This window comes from Sylvia atricapilla, chromosome 2, assembly GCF_009819655.1.
Source record: "Sylvia atricapilla isolate bSylAtr1 chromosome 2, bSylAtr1.pri, whole genome shotgun sequence".
Lineage (NCBI taxonomy): Eukaryota > Metazoa > Chordata > Aves > Passeriformes > Sylviidae > Sylvia > Sylvia atricapilla.
Window position 1 is genome coordinate 85817666 of NC_089141.1, and position 21433 is coordinate 85839098.

At 38.3% G+C, this 21433-nt stretch overlaps 1 protein-coding gene across 2 annotated transcripts; it reads left to right on the plus strand.

The window, feature by feature from the left end:
* Positions 1-7345: 7345 nt before the first annotated feature.
* Positions 7346-20173, plus strand: LOC136357961 (interleukin-1 receptor type 1-like). 2 transcript variants are annotated; one of them, XM_066313687.1, is made up of 11 exons: positions 7346-7711; positions 9759-9828; positions 12124-12367; positions 12671-12857; positions 13619-13781; positions 14090-14155; positions 14694-14814; positions 16319-16467; positions 16756-16899; positions 18296-18457; positions 18955-20173. In XM_066313687.1, exons 1-11 carry the CDS (start codon positions 7664-7666, stop codon positions 19344-19346), a joined length of 1746 nt encoding a protein of 581 aa, XP_066169784.1. In that variant the 5' UTR covers positions 7346-7663; the 3' UTR covers positions 19347-20173. The 2 variants fall into 2 exon arrangements, with proteins under 2 accessions (XP_066169784.1, XP_066169785.1); XM_066313688.1 differs by lacking the exon at positions 9759-9828 and having other exon boundaries at positions 7347-7711.
* The last annotated feature ends 1260 nt before the right edge of the window (positions 20174-21433 follow it).

The window sequence follows — 21433 nt, forward strand, 5'->3', positions numbered from 1 at the left end:
CTCAATGGTTTTGTTTTCATTGTGTGACAAACTAACAAAGCACGTTTCACTCTCTTAGCACTTAGAAATACTTGGATTTTTATTATTATAGTATTTTTTATTATGACTGACAAGCCTGAATATTGTGTGTCCTCGTGAGTAGTGTTTCAGGGATGAGAAAGAATGCATTGCCCATTCACTGATACAGGGTGTAAGACATTAATCTGACTAACTCTACCTACTTTTTAATTATGGGATTTATTTTACTATGTTTAGACAAAAAGAGAAATGAATAATCATATGATCTTTTTTATAAACAGTGTAACTAAAATACTTTTAATCATCTAAATGCATTGTGATTAAACTGAAACTATATCCATTTTCTTTTCAGCTTCTACTTAAATAGTAAATGCATCCTACTGTAAAAAAGCAGAGGTGTTGCTTAAGTTTTATTAAGATCAACTTTTTATATCAAGCTCTTGTACTTCTTGGTTGTTTAAATATGCTTGGTTATTTTCTCTGCCCTTCATCACTTCCGAAATTGCATTTTAAAAGGACACCTTATTTTTTTAATATATAAACATACAAGTGTAGGTGATAAAGTGGTAGTTCTCTTGGCTGGAATGGCTCTAACAGTGAAGGTAGCTCAGTGCATCTGAAGAGCATCACTAAGCCCCAGTAACTTTCTCACACCTTGTCTCGATGGACTGCTCCAGCTCTGCAGGGCTTGTAGCAGGCTTCTCAGCACATTGTGGGCAAAACTAGCAGTTAGCTATGATATGCAAAGTGGAAAAATAAAAGAGGTTTTCAGAGATGTTTTAATGTGAAAAGGATTGCTATTTTTACCAGCAAAATTACTTTCTGTATTCCTGAAGGAGTGTTATAGATTTTGAATTAAGTTATTTGTATTGTCTGTGTTTTAATAATTAATTGTTATTGCGTTTAGAAATTTAATCTGCCTAAATACAAAGGGTTTCTTAGATTGAGAGGGGATCTTGCTATGAGTGATTGTGGGTCCCTAGAGGGCAGTCCTGGGCCACCTACACTGGTTGCTCTGTTTTGCATTTTCTTGAAAGTTGTGGTGATTGATGCAATACTTTCATTATGTCTTCCTTTCTTTCCCGCTTCTCATTTAGCTCAAACTTCTTGTGGTTAGTTGGTTGTAGGACTCCTTGCACCATCATTTTTGTCTGTTACAACATGGCACTGAACCCTGTCCTCTGCCTGCAGAAAGGGGCTACTCTTGTGTAATTGCACAGATGAAGTGCAGTATGCAATCCCAGGGCTGCTAAGAACATTTTAACAAAGTAATTGTGAAGACTTGCAGGAGACAGCCTCATGGAGAATTTTTGTTTTTGTAATTTCCATGTAATCTTTTTACCATCTAAACTGTAAGCTCAAATGCTGCCGTCCAGTTTTTAGTGGATTTTATCTCAAACGTCCTAGGTACAATTTCATGACAGTGAGTGTCACGTGTATTTGATTATAAATGCATTTTTTTCCCTTGTCTGTGACCAAAAAATTGGCTGTAGATACCTATGAAATGTGTTTATATAGCACCTAGAGGGCCTGGGCTTGGGAAACGGGATATGAAGGGGTTGCCCTTTCCTAGCTCATTCCTATCTCAGGTATCCAGTTATGTTGTTCTCTCTGCAAGTTACCATGTTTTGTCCTAACAAAGGAGTTGCTCATTGGTATATACAGGATGTATTGTTTATAGGCAGAAGTTTTAATCTGTCTTCAGTTTAACCTAGATAAGCCAAATTAACTTAAAACTTTCCTGAAAGATGTTTTATTTCCCCTTAGTAAACCCATAGTTCAGTGAAGTCTGTTGGAATTGTGAACATATTAACAGGAAAGAGCCCAACATTACATCTGAAGGTGAGCCAGTACTCTGAAGAGTGTTATCAGGCATGTGTGGGTATGCAGAAGTTACTGATCCATATAAGAGCTGATGCAAGTGGGTGCAGGCCTGAGCTGTGCTGGATGTACTCCGTGCTGCAGGTACAAGTGAAGCCAGCTCACCTGTGTGTGGGAGCTTCAGGCAGCTCACACTTGGCAACTGACAATGGTTTCACCTGCTGTCTTGGCTTCACTTGAAGTAAAACAGCCTGTTTTCATGCACCATCCTTTTTCATGAGGGTAAAGATGATGAATAGAGTTTTCTACTTGTAAGAACACCCTAAAGGCTTCAGTGCTGGCAAATGTCCCCACAGATGGGATTTGCATGATGTGCCATGCGCTCATGAGAGGTCTGTCTGAGGCTGCACAGCTCTGGGTTCCCAGCATTGGAAGAGATGTAAGATTATCTGAGCCATCTCCTTTTACCTTCTCGGATTATCTCCAATAACCCAAATTATAATCAATATCCCATGGATTCTGAGCACCTTTCTCACTGGACTCTAAAATGAATACTTGTATCAGTGCATTGCAGGTGCCTTTGGTACTTTTCTAACTCTACTGGAAACAGTTCACCTGATTCAAGGCAGCATTTTCTATTTTTTTTTAGTTAAAAGATATAATATACTGGTGAATCATAGGAATCTTGACCACAATTCTTAGTCTGTGATTCTGGAGGGCAAATGGTTATTTTTGTGTTTAAAATTGAAGAAAAAAAAATATTGTTGTAATTTCTAAGTGGAGGAGGAATAAATGGGTAAAAATCAGTATGAGCCAAGGTGCAGGGTCACATACTTCTTTTCTAACTATTAAGCCATTAGTAATTACATAGGAAAACTTCCACTTTTTTGTGCTGCTAGAACTAATGAAAACATTGATATGAAGGCCACGGCTAATCCTTTGGCATGTTCCCTCCATGGCAGTAATTACTGCCACACTTTGGCTTCTCCCTTTTCATGCATCTGCTGCCATCTTTTGCTAGGTGGCTTCCCAGTCAGTCAGCCCTGCAACTCTGGCTTTGCAATGGAGTCCAACTTTCTCTGCTCACCATGACAACTGCTTACCACAATGGAGGCAATAAGGATATTGAAACAAACCAACAGACTAATGTGATGCAACCAAACACTGCAACATTACTGTTATATTTTAAATTTCCAATTTTCCTGCCCTAGCTTAGCCTCTCTAAATCAAAAATTTTGCATACCCTGCAGATTATGGTGTTCTTGAATATTTGTTCCTCAAGAGATTTTTCTGTTCTCAAGTCATGTATTACACACATTTTATGCAACTTTAACTGTATCTAAATAATTACCTGCAATTACATTCTTGAGATTTTTTTTTATTCTTGTAGCTTTAAAAGATTTGCACATACAATGATCCTAATGTCTTCATCCAACTTACCTTGTGAAACAAAGCTTAAAGTAGAAACAGTGTAAAAGATTACATTAAGTGCTTTAAACTCCTGTTAAGTTTTGATTTGCCCTGCTCAGTTTCAGATGAGAAACATATATGATGAATACATATGGCAGCCAAACCCAAATAATATGATGGTTGCTATAAACCACAGTTTTGCCCTAAATATACTTGGGGTTGTCTTAGAGACATGGTATGACTATAGTCTCTTCTCATGCAGAAGGTAAAGCATGAGAGTACTGGATTCTGTAATTGCCTTAAAAAGCCCTAACAACTAAGTTTGCTTGTCATTGGCACTTGTCCTAAAAAAATCAGGGCAAGTATTGCCCTGATTTTTGCTGTTCAAGTCAGTTGGTGTGGAGGATCTCATGACCACACAAGGTGTGTTTGAAAAGACACAATTTTAGACTAACTGCTGTCAGGCACTGTTGATAGGTTGCCCAGCTAGTTAGAGTTTATCTTCAAGTTTTGCCTCGTCTGAAAGGAATCTGTTTGATTTGCTCCAGGATTGTTTTGTGACACAAGTGCTCTCTTGATCCAAACAAAAAAGCTAATGTAGCCACACGCCCCAAGGAGATGATATATGTGAAAAGGGAAAGTTGTCGATACTGTAAATTGAGAAAGACAAGTGATCTTGAAAGCTGGAACAAAACTACTACTGGATGACATCTCAGGCAACTTCCATCCCATCCCTCTCTGAGAGAATGCTCTCACTCTGATTTTCTTCTAACTCAAAAGGATTGAATTATTTATCACAGGCACTGTGCTCCCTTCATTGTCTACATAATGTTTATCAAATAAAGAAAGCAGATACCACCACCTGATAAAGAAAAGACTTCTCAATGATTTAGCATACACGCTTTGGGAAAATACACCAAATGCTATCCTCAAGTCCAGTCTATTAATTTGCAAAGAAGTAACCTTATGTGAACTTCTCCTCAGCTGCAGAAAGGTATACCATGGTCATCACTCTACTACAATCCATTTTCAAAGACGGCTTTGAACGGATGAATGGATAGATCCCCTCCTTATGCTAATGATGACTGCTTATTCTACCTTAGAGCTTTATGAGGCAAAATACATCTGAATATTTTCATAGATTATAAAAAAAAAAAAAAAAAAAGTAAATTCCTCTGTACATATCTGATCTGGAGGATGTTTGGGTAACATTTTGCTTAGCACCAACTTCACTGGTGGATTTGCTGATTCTTGGTCAGCTTTGAAGTGTCCCTGGTGACGATACCAAATGTTCATGGAGACTATTGTCAATGTCCACCTTCCTCAGACAGCCCACACCTCTGCTCTTCCCTGCAGTTTTTGTCTTATGGCTGTCATGGTCTGTGTATTTTTGCTATTTCATGAAATCAAACCATTTCAGCTTTACTACACTTTTTTTTTTTTTCTCTGAATTCTGCCCCACATTCAGTGAATAGTTCAATGATTGAATAGTTTTGATTTTACCTGTTCATTTACCAGAAACACTTTTCCCCTATTAGTAGTATTACAATGACCATAGGACAAAAATCCCCATCACAACTGCATACAGCAGAACCCCTAGCATGCGTATCTCAAAAAGAATTCTTATGAAGTTATTATTTTTTTAAATCAGTGCTTCTAGAGCAGTAAGAATGAATCATATTCCAGTCACAGATGATTTTTGGTGGTGCAAAATAGTACAGAAACTAAAAATCGTGCATAACCTTTATTGTGTGACCTAATACAAGGAGTTAATGAGAAACATTTCCAAAATCAAATATGGATAGAAGTCGTGATCAAAGACAGACAAGCTGACTACAAAAATCCTGCTGTGTCTGCCAAGTCAGGAATGAATTAGTTTTCTGTTTACCTCCCAATAGCTTTGGGTCTGGAAGTGTTACAATATGCCTCCAGCTAGCAGTACGTACCCTGTATTGATGCAAGACAGTTTAGGCAGGCACAGCAGGGCATAATCTTTAATTTATCTGCAGCTAGAGGGCAGGATATTTGAACATGTTTACATGTGGTAAATATAATAATACAAGAACATGAAATAAAAAGTGCCAGAAGCAGGATGAAAAGGGGTGGAAGGCACAGGACACGTCTGGATTATTCTCCAGAGTTTTTGCAGAATACTTGTAATTTGCTTAGCAAATGTTATGATGCATTTTTAACAATAATGAGAATATCTACCTTGATAGTCAATGATTGCTGACGGCTTTCTGAGGAACACAAGAAAAAACTGTCCACTGCCTTAATATCTAGTAGTTAGTCAACAAATAAGTGGCAGTGCAGCATTAAAATTGCCTACATTGGGTTCGGTGTTTAACAAAATACTCTGAGGAACTTGAGCATTGAAAAATGTTGGCTCTAGCTGTGGTGTGAAACAGAGCACTAAGAATCACCAGAACCTAGAGAACATACAGTTCCCAGAACAGCCACAAGTCAGTTAAGTAATCTCTGTAAAATATGTGGACTACTTAGTAGCTGTTAAGTTTGTAGATAAAAACTTAGAGACTAAATGAGACTAACCTGTATGTTCAAGCTTCCAGATATCTCAGTGATGGTCTGAGCAAGTCAGACCAAGCAGCCAAAACAGCCTAGTGAATAAGCAAATTAATCAGCTGATGTCCCCGAGATGCTCCTGCACGGAGTCTTGAAGGGCTCTTTCTCATCCAGTGACACGGACTCTTCAAGGGAGGTTTGCAGCTGTTCGTACTCTGAAAACAAACAAACAAAAGTTAGTCACCTCAGATCTCGCAATCTTTAATTGCAGGATTTCCTGGGGCGGAGGGTGAGCCCAGCCCGCAGCAGCGAGGGGCTGGGATGGCTGCTCAAACTCTCTGCTTTTCGCTGTCTGGGTTTAACCGGCAGCGCTTACCTGCGCCGGGGCGGGGAGGGGACGCGGAGCGGCTCTGCCCTGGCCCGGGGCCCCGCCGCCGGCCCGGGGACAGCCAGGTTTGCGGGCGGGGGAAGGTGAGGCGTCGCGGGGAGGAGCCGCCCGTGCCGGGGCAGCGGCTGCCGAGGCTCTCTGGGAGGCGGCAGCGGGGCTCCTCCGCCCCGAGGAGCAGGTAGGGGATTCCCCAGGTGCGGCGGGAGCGCTGCTCTCCGCGGCTCCCGTAACAGGGCCGACGGCCTGAGCCAGGCCGGGATAACCCGAGCGGGAGATCCCTACAGCTGCTGCTCGATGGTCACACTTTGCTCCGACGCCTCGCTTTTGGGGCTGGGAGGTGTCTCGGACCGAGGCAGTGTCTGCTGAGGAGACTGGGGGCTGGGGACAGTTCAGGAGAAGTCCAGGTGAGACCTCTTGTAAAGGGGCAGCCCTGACCGTGGCTCAGCTCCTGAGCGAGCGCCTGTTCTCCGCAGCTGCCGCTCGGCACTGAGCCAGGAAGGTCTCCCCGCGCCGCCCGGGAGCCACAGCCCCTTCCGAGGGCATGCTCCTAGGAATACGTCGCAATTTAAATTAAGTATTGGAAAATCATTTCCTGCCGTACCCGCTGAGGGATGCCAGCGTTTCAGCGAAACACGATATGCCACAGTCCCAGTGCTATCTCTACATCCTGACGGAGTTAACTCAGCTCTCCCACACTGACTAGGTATGTCCAGTGAAGGAATACATGTGTTTGCTGTCATCATTTTTTTCATGATCAAAAGTGAGACACTTGATTAATCTCTCTAAAAGAGGCACGGTGTACCTTGCAGTTAACAGGAGCATTTAATATATATATATATATATATATATATATATATATATATATATATATATATATATATATATATATATATATATATACACACACATTTTTTTATGATTTTAAATGTTTCTAGGCTTACATATCAGCAATAGTGTGATACTCTGACTTTCTGTCAGTTCTCTCTGTTCTGAGGACTGTTGTGTGTTTGAATCAGTTTGTGCTCTTGAATAAGAGATTCAAATAAATGTGCCACAAGTTTGCCAAAATCAGTGAAACCTCTGATCCTTTGAAGTTTTGAGGAGGCGACTTTTTTTGAGTAGATCAACTTCGAAAGAACTTAAAAGCAGATGAAAAGGTTGTTATGCCAATTTAATGAGAAATTTTAATGAAAATTATTTCTACATGCCATCATCAATGCTGTAGTTGTAATTCAGGTGCATGTATAATTGAAGACCTCTTTCAGACCGTTGATGGTTTTTTTTTATTTTTTTTTTGTGGGTGGGGAGTTGGTTGTAATATTTTTTTTTAAAATGCAATTGATAAAAGTATTTTCTTTCAGGGTGAAATTTTGTGGACACAGCTTTGCATACCTGAATTTTTTTTTTCTCCTTTGGAAAATCTGGGCAAAGATAACTAGAGCTGAAGTCTGCTGTGAATGATAAAGCTCCACAGGTCGATTGAGTGCTCAAGATGTGGACAGAATGGCTGCGAAAAGGGAAAAATTTGGCTGTGTATCATGGCAGAATGTGGTAGGAAATACATTTGCAATTGATTCTGAAGTCGTATGTATGTCATTTTCATCCTTAATTATGTGTATGCATGCGCAGAGAAGAGCCTAATTTTGCTATCATATCTACCTTCCATAGAAATAGAAATTCTTCATCGTGAAAATTGAGATGAGGGAGTCTCCTCAAAGTAGTGTGTATGGTTTCACATGAGTCTGTATATATGTTTGCAAGTCTTCTATGTTGACAAAAGGGCAAATTATAAATTTAAATAGGTACAAAGAACATTGAAATTATAGTAAAAGCAGAATCCTGGAAGACTTTCTTTCAGGATGTGCTAAAATACTGCTTCTGCATCTGCTGAATCTACTGGTGAGGCAAAAAACTCCTTGAGAGAGCTCTTGTGAGACAGGACACTAGAGCAAGGTAATGTTGTAAGAGAACAGAGTTTGTGAGAAAACAGTGATTCAGAGAAGTCATAAAGAAAATACCTGCTCATAAGTAGAGTCTATTCAATCCTACTTTATCTTTAAATTATATTTGTTACAATATTTTCCTCTTTTTTAAAAATTAAAAATTACAGATTTTTTAGAGTTACTGTGCATCAGGAATAATGGAAAAAGTTGTAGCTTTTGTACCAACACATATAACCTCCCTCCTGAGATTTTAATGTTTTGGGTATTTCTATGGTCAGGATTCTTTCAGGGACTCATCCCATCTTAGAGCCAGGCAAGAAAATACCTGCCTGGTAATCTGAGTGGAAATTTGCAAGGAGGGAGGAGGAAAGAGAAGGAGAAGAAGGGAAACAGGCACTACAAGAAGCAGTGTGAATGACTCAATAAATGGCACACTTCTGAGTCAGTCTGGTGAAGTAAGACACAGCAGCCGGAAGAGTCATCTTTGACTCTTGTAGAAAATGGTGATCAGCTCAATGTTTGTCACAACAGGATGAGGTTCTCCTGCCCATACTTGCTGTAAAACGCTGTGGTAGGCTGAACAGAAAAAACCTGAAACAGTAGAGCAGGTTAACTTGGGGAACAGCTTGCCAGAAGCATGCAACTAAGAAATCCTTCTTCAAACATGTTAAGCATAGGACTACTAGAGAGTCCTGACAATCATTCTCAAATATATACATAAGCATGCAAAAGATAAATGCCTGAAGGTGAAGGTTTAGGTGAAGAAACACCACTGCCAGAGTTCCAAACAACTCTTCTAATCAGCATGTATTTTGCTGATCTAAACAGAGAGAATCTGTTTCAGTGGCAGAATTTGCAAACAATACTAACCTATTCAGGCTAGAACATGGAGGCGTAAAATGCAAAGGATGGCACAAAGATGTCACAGTAGTAGATGATTGGGTAATAATAGCAGAAAAAAATTGTTGTAGAGAAATATAAAGAAAATTTAAAATGAAAATATATGACCAAAATCCTAACATCATGTGCTCAACAGCTAACTGAGTTTGCTTGCTTCTTAGCACCCAATGATGAGATCTTAAATTTTACTACATAGGCCCATAGAAATATCAGATCAATACTCAGTAGTACTCAAAGAACAAAGATATAGTTAAAAATCATTAGGGAAAAAAATCCAGAAAAAAAATTGTCTTTGTTTATAAGTCCATAGTGCATTTATATTTTGAAGACTGTATGCAAGTCCTGTCCTGTCCTCCCCATCTCAGACAGGTTATAGCATAACTGGATGCAGTACAGAAGTGGGTGACAAAAAAAGTCAGAATGATGAAATCAGATTCCATCTAAGGGGGAGTTAGAGAACTTGTGATTGTAGCTTAGGAAAACAAGAAGTGGGAAGGATGTAAAAAAATCAAGTGCTTGTCAATCTGAAGTAGGAGATGTTCACTCGTTTTTTCTTCTAGTATAACAGTTAGGTGCTGTCAGGTAAAACAAGCAGGTAACAGGCTCAAAACGAGTCAAAGACAATTCCTGTACTTCATGTGTCCTCTTGAAACTGTGTAATTCCTGTATTAATTGTGTAATGCAAATGTTTAATCTAAATTACGGAAGTTCATATTTGAAAGCACTAAATGAAAGTTTTCTTTCCATTTTGGCAGGGAAACATGACAGCAAAAACACTGTTCTCATGTAACATTGCAACAGCATTTCTGTCTTTAATTATTGCAAGTAAGTCTTGTTGGCTATGGAAAGTTTTGAAAAAAATACTTTTTTTCAAGTAATACTGGCTTTCTGTGAAAGATGACATTAATAGTGAAATTTATATGCATGCCAATGAGTTCTTCTAAATAGTCCCAAGAGCAGGAAACTACAAAACATAATATATGGTATTTTATGTTCTAACTTATAACAGAATTATTTAGATTTGAAAGGAGCTCTTGACATCTAACCTTACAGGGTCAAGATTTTGAAAATCTCTGCAAATGGAAACTCCACAACATCTTTGGACGTCTTGTTCCACTGTTTGATCACCCTTACAATTAAAAAAAAAAAAAGTATTTTTTTGTGTTCAGATAGAATGTTTTATGTTTCAATTTGTGCTCATTGCCTCTTGTCCTGTCAGTGGGCAATGCTGTCAAAAGTCTGTTTCTTTGTTCTTCTTTTCCTCCCATCAGGTATTTACACACATTGATAAGATCCACTCACACGCTCCTCAGATCTTCTCTTCTCTAAGCCGAGCAGTTCCTGCTCTTTCATCCTCTACTCAAGTGAAAGGTGCTCCACTACCTTAATCATGTTTGTGGTTATGTGCTGGACTCTTTCCAGTAAATTCAAATCTGGCATGTCCTAATGCATCCCAGGACATCCCAGGACACTGTTTGCCTTCTTTTGCCATGAGGGAGCATTGGTGGCTCGTGATCAGTTTGTGGTCTACCAGGACCCCAATTCTCTGCAGATTCTGCTTTCTCTGCAGTTCTCTGCAGATCTGCTTTGCCAATGAATGGTCTTTAGGATGTGCTGGTGTCCCTTAGACTGTTTCAGAATATTAGCATTAAGTGGCAGAAAAAGCTTGTCAATTCCTGTGGCCACAGCACTTCTTCATAATCATCACAGTTATTATGGGGCACAGATACCTGAGTAATTCAATGTGTGATGTGAGCATTAATAATAGCCACTTGAGAAAATGCTGCTTTTGTATCTCTGGATGCTCTCTGGAATCATTAACTCTGTCATTAGTGGTGAGCAGAAAGCCAGAATTTTTGGAAAGCAGCAGAGCAGAAACCAGAAAGCCTTATTATGCTACTCTTTAATCCCACAGTGAATGTGTGCCAGTTGAACTCTGCAGTTCTGGTCATTCCATTTCAGAAAGATGGTATCAGAAGAGGTAGAGAGATCAGTGACAATGTTGTCTGATATGGGATGGCTTCCATATGAGAAGTCTCTAAATGAAGGAGGACTCTGAGGTAAAGAGACAGAAGCAAGATGGGATGAAGGTCTATAAAAATATAAATACCATAGAATAGGCAGATGAGAGGAAGTTTATAATTTCTCATAAAAAGAAATGCATGATACTCAGAGAATTTATAAAAGCTAGTGAATGTTTTTTCATGCAGAATGTCAGAAGAAAGAGAGGGACTGAAATCAGAGCAGTATTGTATTTGTTGTGTCCTCCTCTCTTCTGCACATTTGGCTCTGATTGTTATCAGAGACAGGATTTTGGGCTAAACAGACACTTGCATGACTCTCTGTGGCATTTCTTATATAATAAAAAAGCAAGGAAGTTTCAATAAATATATTACTGACTTGGGAATGTGAGTATGGTATCCAGAGTTTGTGCCTTTTTTGTCATATTACAATTAAAAAAAAAAAAAAAAGCCCAAATCAAACTCTTGGTGTTGCTCTTTTCCTGCGTGAGTTTGTGTCAGAAGTAAAGAAAATGAGTAAATTCTCATTGGTGATTGTAATGATTACTCTCTTCATAAAATGAAGGCAGAGTGGAAATTCCCATAGCAAACTTAGTATTTCTACAACACAGATGTACAAACTTTAACTTCAGTGTCCTCTTAGGATATTAGGTATCAAAAGCGTAGTCTGTCTTGAAGGATTACTTTGACTACAGTTAAGAGAAGTTAAAAATAAAGACAAAAAAATGTGAAATTTGTGAGCATGTGTGTGTTTGTGTACACGCCCATGAAACAGACTGGAGGAACACAAGTACTTTAGTAATTTGCTTCTGAAATAAAGCATGCAAATAACAAGTCCCTGAAAACAAAGACATTCTACTGAGTGTAAATGTTTAATTCAAAAAACAGCATTTCATTTTAGTGGCATAACTATATCTGTAAACTATTGACTAGTACTCTCAACTGTAAAGATAAGGGATTAAAATTGTTTTTTTACTACTTTGACTTGAGAATGGATGTGAAAACTCCAATAAACTTTGTAAATATAATCAGGAAATGAGTACAGTATATTCTTGTAGAGTGTTTGAATTTTTCTTTAATGTTTATCTCTTTTCTTTAGAGAAATGCGAAGCCTATGATGTGATGTTGGGGCAAAGTCTTGTGCCTGATGGGCAGCCTCTTGCTATTAAATGTTCACTGGAAAAGAGCTGGAAAAGTGGAGAGTACAACTTAACGTGGTATAAAGTTGGTAACCAGACAGCTGTGCCTAGAGACAAATTGTCTAGAGTTCATCAGCAGAAGAATTTAATTTGGTTTCTTCCTGCAATGTTAGAAGATTCTGGAGATTATGAATGTGTCATAAGGTGAAAGTTAAAAAAAGATTATATTTTTACAGAAATGCAAAGTGAGTAGCTTTTCGAAAGCAAGTAAATTTTTGAGGGTAAGCGAAATACTAATGAAGAAGAGGGAATGCAGCTACAAAAACTAACTTTTGTTTGGGGAAATTAAGTCTAGTTTCAGGGTTTTTTTCCTTGTAGGCAAAAGTAAATCTATTGAAGAAACTGTAAACATTTTTCCTTCTCCTTTTTCTCCAAAAAGAATGCCATACATTTTTGTATGTACAATATGCTAAATAGGTTAATTTATTTGTGTTCTAAAAATTGCAGGAATTTGACAAGTGGCAAGAAAATGTCTACAAAAGTAACCGTATTTGAGAGGATCGATGGTTTGTGCTTAAATGAAAAATTTGCTGTAGTGGAGAGGATATCCACATCATCTTCTGCAAAGGTCGTGTGTCCCCACTTGGATTATTTCAGGAAAGAGAAGAATATTCAGCCTGTTCATTGGTATAAGGTGAGAACATAGTGTTTTGTTCTGTCTTATAGCTGTCCATTATTTATAATAAAAATAAGTGGTCTTTGAGAATTGGAGCAGTAGAACTAAAGATTTACTGTCAATTGGAGAAAAATGCTTTTAAAACAAATTGGAAGAGGATTAAGACTTTCTGTCTTTCAAAGGTGTTCTCGATTATCAGGACAGATTTCAGCTGAGGTGCAGGAGTGATGCTGACCCACGTACCCACTAGATGTCATCTGTTCACCTGCCAGGGAAACATAGCCTTCTGTGGGAACAGATTTACTAAGGCTTATGCATTAGGTGCTCAATACTGTTCTATTCCATTATCGTATTACATGCTGTTCATGCTCTCTTGAAGGCTTTTTCTGTCACAAGAATGTAGTGCCTTCTGCCAGATTCCTGCCTCAAGCTCGTGCAGTCCATGTGGTACCAGTAGTATTGAGGCTTCTTAAAAAATAAAGTCTAATTATTGGGTGATGCTTCACTGATGAATGCTTTTGCAAATACTGACAACCCACATTTTCTGTGATATTGAAAATTGTTTTCCAAAGGGGATGAACTGAGGTATCTTTAAATTAAAATCTCAGCTGAAGTGAAGCGTGCATTTCTCTGTATTCCACTGGCCTCACTCTTCCTCAGCCTCTGCAAGGGTGTCCATCCTTCTGCTGTGGTCCATTGAAACTTCAGATTGTATGAAAGAGAGGCAAACCACAGAAATATATAGAGATAGGAATTAATAGAGTTCTTTACACTTTTAGGACTGCCAACTGCTGGAAGGAAAAAGGTTTGCCCTTTCAAACAGTGACCTTATAGTTTTCAATGTGACCGTACAGGATGGAGGGAACTATACATGTGAAACAACATATACCTACAATGGGAAACAATATAACATTTCACGAGATGTCAGGCTGATTGTAGGAGGTAAGTAAATAATTTCTCTGTGTTTGTGTTCATAATAACTCCAACTTTTTGTTGCAAATTTCTCAAGACTAAAGGAGGAGGACCAAATTTGTGGATGGACATGCTTAGGAGTACTGTTTTTTTAAAATGTGCAGTAATGACTACCTGAGATATAGTACTTCCAGTGTTGAGTGATATTTTGGTATGAAATGGCTGACAACCTTGTCTCTAGTACGAGGGGTGTTTTTAGGTTGTACTTGCATTATACAGCATAAAACAGACTGCAACTGCCCCTAGTTTTCTGAAAAGCACTTTCTTTTTTTGGTTAGTGACCCCACCAAACAAACCTCCAGAAATAACTTACCCAAGAAACAACTCCATTGAAGTGGAACTCGGTAAGTAGTTTTCTCTAGAGAAGATAAGAATTTGTATCCCAGTTAACATGTATTCTCAAGAAGTGTCCTGTACTTTCCTCATTCAGAAACTCATTCAGTGACCAGGTCACTTTCTCTCTGTTGATCTCCCAAAGGAGGAATGAGGGGTGAGAGGGAAAGAAAAGAGGCATGTTGCTTGCAAAGTCCTAAAGAACTTTCTCAAATGCAAGGAAAATTGTAGGAACTCAAGTGATTATCTGTCACACCTTTCACTTTCCATCACTCTGGAAGTGATTCTAAGAACAGGTTCATCTCAAATCTGCAGGCAAAGTGATGCCCCAAGGGGAGCATATTCCTCCTGGATTCAGCTTCTTCCATCCTACCATTCTCCTTCTGGACCTGCAGATCGCTGAAAATATAGACCCTCTGTTAGAGTAACTTTTCTGAAAGAGTTTAATACCATCCGTAGCTGGTGTACGTGTGTGAATCTGTGAACAGGATTGTGTAGACTTTAATTAGGTTATGGAAATTAACTCTACTTTGTAACACAATTTTATAGGCTCAGAGGTTACTGTGGATTGCAATACAACAGGTGCTGGTGATTTTGAGGTGTACTGGACAGGCAAAGATGTGCATAATGATGTATATTATATGAACAGAATTTTTACAAGTTCCTATGAGTAAGTATATTTTCAGAATAGAAAATTCTGTGTTGGCAACCAAAGTAGAACTTTCTCCCTTTGACATGAAAATATTTAGCAACATTTTCCCCTTGCTTTAAATAGCATTCTTCTTAAAAACTCTAATGCTTGCCTTCTCCAACTGACTTCTTGCTTTGAAATAGAGGCTTTAAATATAGTAGGCACATGGGCTTCACATGTGATTGTGTGTTTCTTGCTCATGATAACTATCAGTCTGAATTTCCAATGTTGGGAAAATGTGTTTTGTTACAGTCCCGTAATTGTAATACAGTTTCTTTTGAGCAAGCTCTGGCCTGGCAGAGACCTCTTTTGGTCAGACAGGCATGTTCAGGTGCGTGGTCTTCAGACTGTCTCTTTCTTCTCTGTTCCACATCTGTCTCTGAAAGATTGCAAGAGGGCAAATCTGTGCTATACAGGAAAAATTGAGATCTCTAGGTTTAAGAGCATTAAGTTAGAGAAATTTAACCAAGACCAACTGAAGAGCTAATGGAAGACTTTATTGAAGGCATTTGCACTGAATATGTGTTAGAAGAGAAAAGGGAGACAGATGTCCTTGGACTGAGTAAAGCATGTGAAGGGCAAGTGGAAGATAAAGGGATGGTGTAAAACAGGTTAAATGGAATTAGAAGAAGAGAAATTATACCTGACTGGAAATTGGAGCAAGAGGCAGTCTGAAATTTTCTTAGACATTACAGGTTTTGAAATAAAAATTTCAGGTATTTTTGTCAGCCCTTATGGTTGCACTGTGAATAAAAAAAAGTGATAATTTTTGTAAATTCTGGAGCACTATCTAGGACCAAAAAAACAGTGAAGAAAAGAGAATGAGTCTGCAAAGTAAGAACATAGTTGCAAGAAATAAGTTTTCATCATAAAAGAAAGGGAGAAATAAAATTCTGACTTATTTGGGTGCTCACCAAGAGAAAACACTATGCAAAAGTAATATGTTATACTGTCATAAAGAATTGTAGTGCCATAAAAAATTTGGCCATAATGCAGCAACACGTGATGAATTGATATTGCAAAAGCAGTGTTAGTTTTTTTACTTCCCAGCACTTACATGGTCATCTGTGATCACTTGCATTAGTGATGTCAGTTCATTCATTCTCTGAATGTCATATCCTATTGTGAAATATCTATTGTCCATCTACTCTCACAGGGATTGGGAAGCACATAACAAGAGTTCATTTAGGTTCATAAGTCACTTTTGAACTTCCAGCTATAGAAACCTTATAATCCTTTGGTAAACCCAGCTGCATATAAGATAACCTCTTGGTATCTTGATGCTTTCCAATGCATATGCTAAATGTCGTTACAAGGAGAGGTCTGACTGTGTTTCTTTCATATTATGTAATTGTTCATCTGTTGTGAAGTGTGGTTGACATTTGCAGAGGGAAATAAGCACTGTTGTGCTGCAGATGTTAAAGATGAAGCCATCCCTGAAAGGGCTGTGGTTTTATGGTTCTATTTGTCACTTTTTGGACAGGGAAGAAACTTCTTACGATGGGCGCCCAATGCATTCTGTGAAGTTAATAATTTCAGAAGTGAGCAGTGAAGATTATGAACAGCCTTTTGTCTGTCAAGCTTCCAATGCCTTTGGGGAAGTTGCATCCTATATTATATTAAAACGCAGAGGTAAGAAATACTATTATTTTTGAGCCTGTGATTATCTATACTTCCCCAGAAGGTGTTTTGATACCAAATTTTTGTGTGTCATGTGAAAGAAAACAGATGTATTACAGTCTGCAGTATGCATGTGCCTGTGCATAGGGAAGAAATCCCTCTAGCATTGTATTTATAATTATTTAAGAAACAAGGTAAATAGGAATGAAAAAGTAATATTCAAATTTGTATTGAATTTATGTGAAAGATCAGATTTGGACAAATTCAACATTTAAAAAAAATTCTTCTATTTTTGTGCAGTTCTTGACATACGAAGATGGCTGACTGGAGGGCTTGTCTCTTTGTTAATTTTAACGTTTGTTACTTTAATAATCTACAAGATTTTCAAGATTGATTTGGTGCTTTGGTACCGTAGTTCTGTCTGTGCCCTTACAAGTAAGGAAGGTATGTGAGTGTGACCAGGTATGTAAGTGTAATTAGCCTATTGATTTTTTTACTTGCCATTACTTCTGAGAAATAATGGGATTATTTAGTACAATGTACATAGAACTTCCATAAGGAATTTTCAGATATGCACAAAGACATTTTGTGCAGGATTTTTTCAGTCAGATAAGTAAAATATATAATTATGCTTGAAGTAATAAAAACTGTGTAATATTGAAGGCAATCATAGTGAGACAGGCGAAAAGAACTATAGGTTATTCTAAAATGACCATGTTGTTTTTTGCTTTCCTTTAGTTTCTTTACATGTAGGTTTATGGTCACTCTGATGATGAACAATAGGTGTCAGCAGAGCTACATCCTGTAAACTGGATATTTAAACACTTGCATTAAATGTTTATTTTGAAAATCAGACTCATTTGTCAGAGATTAATTTTGCTGTTTTCTTTTTTTTTATTTTGCAATTTCTCTCTGTTACCATCACTTTCCTTCTAAATCCTGTCAGTTATGATCTTGACATATCAAAGGGAAAATTTGCTGCTAGTTCTGTGTTCTGGGATTCTTCTAATATGTTTTAGTCTAATGCATTGTAGGAAATATACTGGACAGTTGTGAAAAATTTAAAATCAGCACAACATCATAGATATATTTCATGTCAGTTCTCAGAATTAGACTCTGAAGTTCCCCATGGCTTGAAACTAAACAGATTATGTACATTAAGGTAGTTAATGTTTACTCTTGGCTGTCCTAAAATTTTCCATGGAAACGTAAAAGTAATTTCAATTCCTGGTGAAAAATTCAGTTATACTGTAATACTGTAATAGAGTTCTAATTAAAAGGGGAAAAAAATTGAAGTTTTTAACTTGTTGAGTTAGCTGTGATTTTGGCTTGTTTCTTTCAGTCCCACTTGCTATGCAGCCTAGCCTTAACTCTCAAAACCTCATAAGCCTTCTGGCCTTTTGTTCTACCTGTGAAAATCCCTCCCAGGATTATTGCAAGAAAGAATTGCCATTCTTCCACCCTCTCGTGGGGTTAGTCAGAAGTGGAGATAACTGCTATTGAGCCTCTTTCAGGAGAGATGGTGAAGAAAGTCCTGAGAGGGTACTTCCTCAATGTCCTGGCACCTCTGCGGCTGGGAGCTCCTTCCTGCAGGTCCCAGGTCCTGCATCCAGCTCGTTTGGTGACTCCTCCATCCCCAGGATAGGAAAGGAAGTCAGATTCTGTGGCTGATCATCCTTATTTTGATTCATAGGGAATTTTACTTCTATGAGGTGATTCTGTCAGATGGGTGAAATCAGCTGCACATTACTATTTCCAAACAGTCCAAAAAGGAAACTTTGCAATAAAGATTTTTTTCTGAGTTTTAATTTCTTAACAGAAATGTTTCTGTTTGTTTTAGATGGGAAAATCTATGATGCATATGTCCTGCACACAAAAAGCAGTGAGGGCAGAAGTATGTGTTGTCTGGAAACCTTTGTTTGTAGGATGCTCCCAGATGTTTTAGAAGAACAGTGTGGATATAACCTTTTCATATTAGGAAGGGATGATTTACCAGGAGAAGGTATGCTTTAATTAGCAGAGTTAACAGGTTGCCTTTTGACACATTGTTCTCAGGCTATAAGTTCATCTGTGCAATTAAAACACACATTTTTGGAAAAGAAGGATGTATTTATTTAGTTTTAATGGATAATTTGCTCAATGCAATTTTTTTCTTTTTCTTTTTTTTTTCTTACTGAAAATTCTGTTCTGATGTTATGAGGGTCTACGCTTCCTTAGTGATGAGAAAATGAGGACTTAATAGCATTAATAATACTGCTGAGGTTTTTTTTTTTTTTTAATGGTATCTTTTCCTGAGGGGTGAAGAAAAGTTTTTTTATAAGCTTTGTCATGCAATGGATAGTGAATCATGAATCATGACTGGCAGTGTGAAGATCTTAAAGCAACCAGTGCTCTGAGCTAGCCACAGCTTCATATGTTTGCAATTTTAAAATAAAGAACTATTTTACACCAGTTGTAAAGTTTCTATGCAGACTTTGATTGTTTATTCATCACTTACAGCTGTGGTCAGTGTTGCTGATGAAGCCCTTAAACAAAGCAGAAGACTGATGATTATTCTGGGATCAGAGACATCTAGGTGCTGCCTGTTAGAAGACACCTCTGAGCAACAACTAGCTATGTATAATGCTCTCATCCGTGATGGAATTCAAGTGATTCTTATAGAAATGGGTGAAATACAGGACTACACAAGCATGCCAGAATCAATCAGATACATTAAGCAAAAACATGGAGCTATTCAATGGAAGGGGGACTTCTCAGAGAAATCTTATTCAGCAAACACAAGATTCTGGAAAAATGTGCGCTATCAAATGCCATCCAGGAAAAAGGTACCTTATTCTGAAGTGCATTTGTTGCCCCTAACTTCAAACAGTTCTGCAACACAGGGAAGTTAAGAAGCACTTATTTAAATAATCCTAAGAAGGTAATTCTGCATTGGAATGTTTCTTGCATAGACTTTATACTACAAAGTAGATGTTTTCTTTGAGGAGTAGAAACTGCTCATCCCTTCCATAAATTACACCCTAAAAAAACCTGTGTAACTTTATTTCTGTTATGGATTTTGAATAGTGACACAATCTGTTGTGTATCTATGAAATATTATAAGTAAACATGGTGACGGTGATAGGCTATAAAGTCTCTGTGGTCCACATAAGTGTTTTATGAAGAAACAGCTGTGAAGTCTATTTTTTCAAAACCAAAACTGCACTTGATAAATTAAAAGTCTATTTCTATCATCAGTATTTTCCTAGTCATTCTGTTCCAGTTCTTGTTGCCTCTCCATGATTGTCTGATTTCCTTATTGCTGAACGAATTTGCTCTGTGCAAGCTTTGTCTCCTGAGCAACAGACTTTACTCTTGCTTCTTGAAAGGGTTGGGGAAATACATGACATAGCAGGTATATATAAAACTCATCACAACACTAAACGTGTTTCTGCTGAACAGTTGGTACCAAATGTGTTCGGCAGATGGAAGGGTATGAAATCCATGGATTTTTAGACTGTTGAACAATTCTGTGATATCTGTTATATGTTTTCTTTTTAGTCTCTTGTAATGCTTAGGAAACTGAAAATCATTCATATTTCTACAGAATGGGAAGCTTTCTAGACTGCGCTGCTACTCTGGAAACCAGATATTCTCATGATGTGTCTCTGTGGTGGTGCATGTTTTGGATTTTACTTTGCTTGTTCTTGTTATATGAGTTATTTTCAGAAAGTTTAATGTAAAATGGTTTGTTCTTTGTACCCCGCATCCTGTTCCTCTCCCTTAGTTCATCCCCAAGTTGTTTGTGAGATAGTCATTGTGTCAATCATTAGTTACATAACCCTCTGGTCCTGTCAGTCACTCTGGGGCCTCTCCCTGTGTCCAGAAAATTACAAGAGAGGCATCGAGTCATTGGGCAGAATCAAGGGGGTCCCCTCCCATTTGGTTATGATTTGATGTTGCACCTGTATGTCATGTTAAGAGTCACTCCTTACTTTTCTGTTGTTGGTTTGTCACTGTACCCATCCCTGACACCTACCCCCCTTTATAAGTTGCTCCCCTCACGTTCTCAGGGTCTTTCCTGACACAGAGCCCTGGGCTGAAGTTCCCCCTGGTTCAATAAACTGTGTAGCCCTGCCTCCAAATAGTCCTGCTTTTTATCTCCTGCCTTCGCCGTGTCCCTGTTCTTGGTCAGCCAAGAACCACCAGTGTCATCGTGGTGCCAGGGCTGGTGAGCCGAGCAACACAGGCAGCTGCTAAATGTCTCAGCTGTGGTAACAGCATGCACAGAAATTCACTGAGAATCTAAGAACTGTGCTTGGGCTGGTTATCCTGGAGAGTGGAAAGTGGGCAGTTCTGAAACATGAGCAAATTCTAATGGCAAGAAATGGTATCTCATCTGCTTGTGAAAGAAAAAGTTAAAGGCATGAGGCTATGTCAAACTGCTTGAGAGTAGTTTGGTATTTCTGGATCCAAATCCAATTTCTCTGTACATCACTGTGAGAAAATGACATACTGCTTCCTTTTCAAGATGGCCTGAAGCAGCAGGAGTTTTCACTCTCCAGCCTTGAAGAACATCATCTGAATGCAAATAAAAATTTTACTTGCTTTTTAAAAATTATTTTCTGAAGTTACGTAGGTTCTAACATCATGTTTATTGTCAGAATAGCATCTGTCATGGAATTCCTTTCAGTTCGTTCTCACAGGTATGTATATCTAGAATTTATTCTTCATTGGGCTGTATTGATGGGAGAGAAAGCAAAATCTAGTAGTGGAAATACATAATCAAAGGGAAGGATTTCCATTAACATTTCATGGTACTTTTTTCTTTGTAAAGTTGTAGTAAATACTCCTTAGGAGCAGTGTCTCATTCTCCTGGCTGTGGAGTTCACAACTGTGTAATTTTCCACAGCCTTCACTGACTAGAGGCTTGTTCTGAGGTGTCACCAAGAAAACTGGGAACAGGATAGATCCATCAGATGAGGTACTATTGTCCTAG

Coding starts and splice junctions, on each gene's coding strand:
- LOC136357961 (XM_066313687.1), top strand. CDS start 7,664: ATGGCTGCGAAAAGGGAAAAATTTGGCTGTGTATCATGGCAGAATGTG. Junction 14,815..16,318: donor ATTTTTACAAGTTCCTATGA/GTAAGTATATTT, acceptor CTTTTTGGACAG/GGAAGAAACTTCTTACGATG. Junction 16,468..16,755: donor TATTATATTAAAACGCAGAG/GTAAGAAATACT, acceptor ATTTTTGTGCAG/TTCTTGACATACGAAGATGG.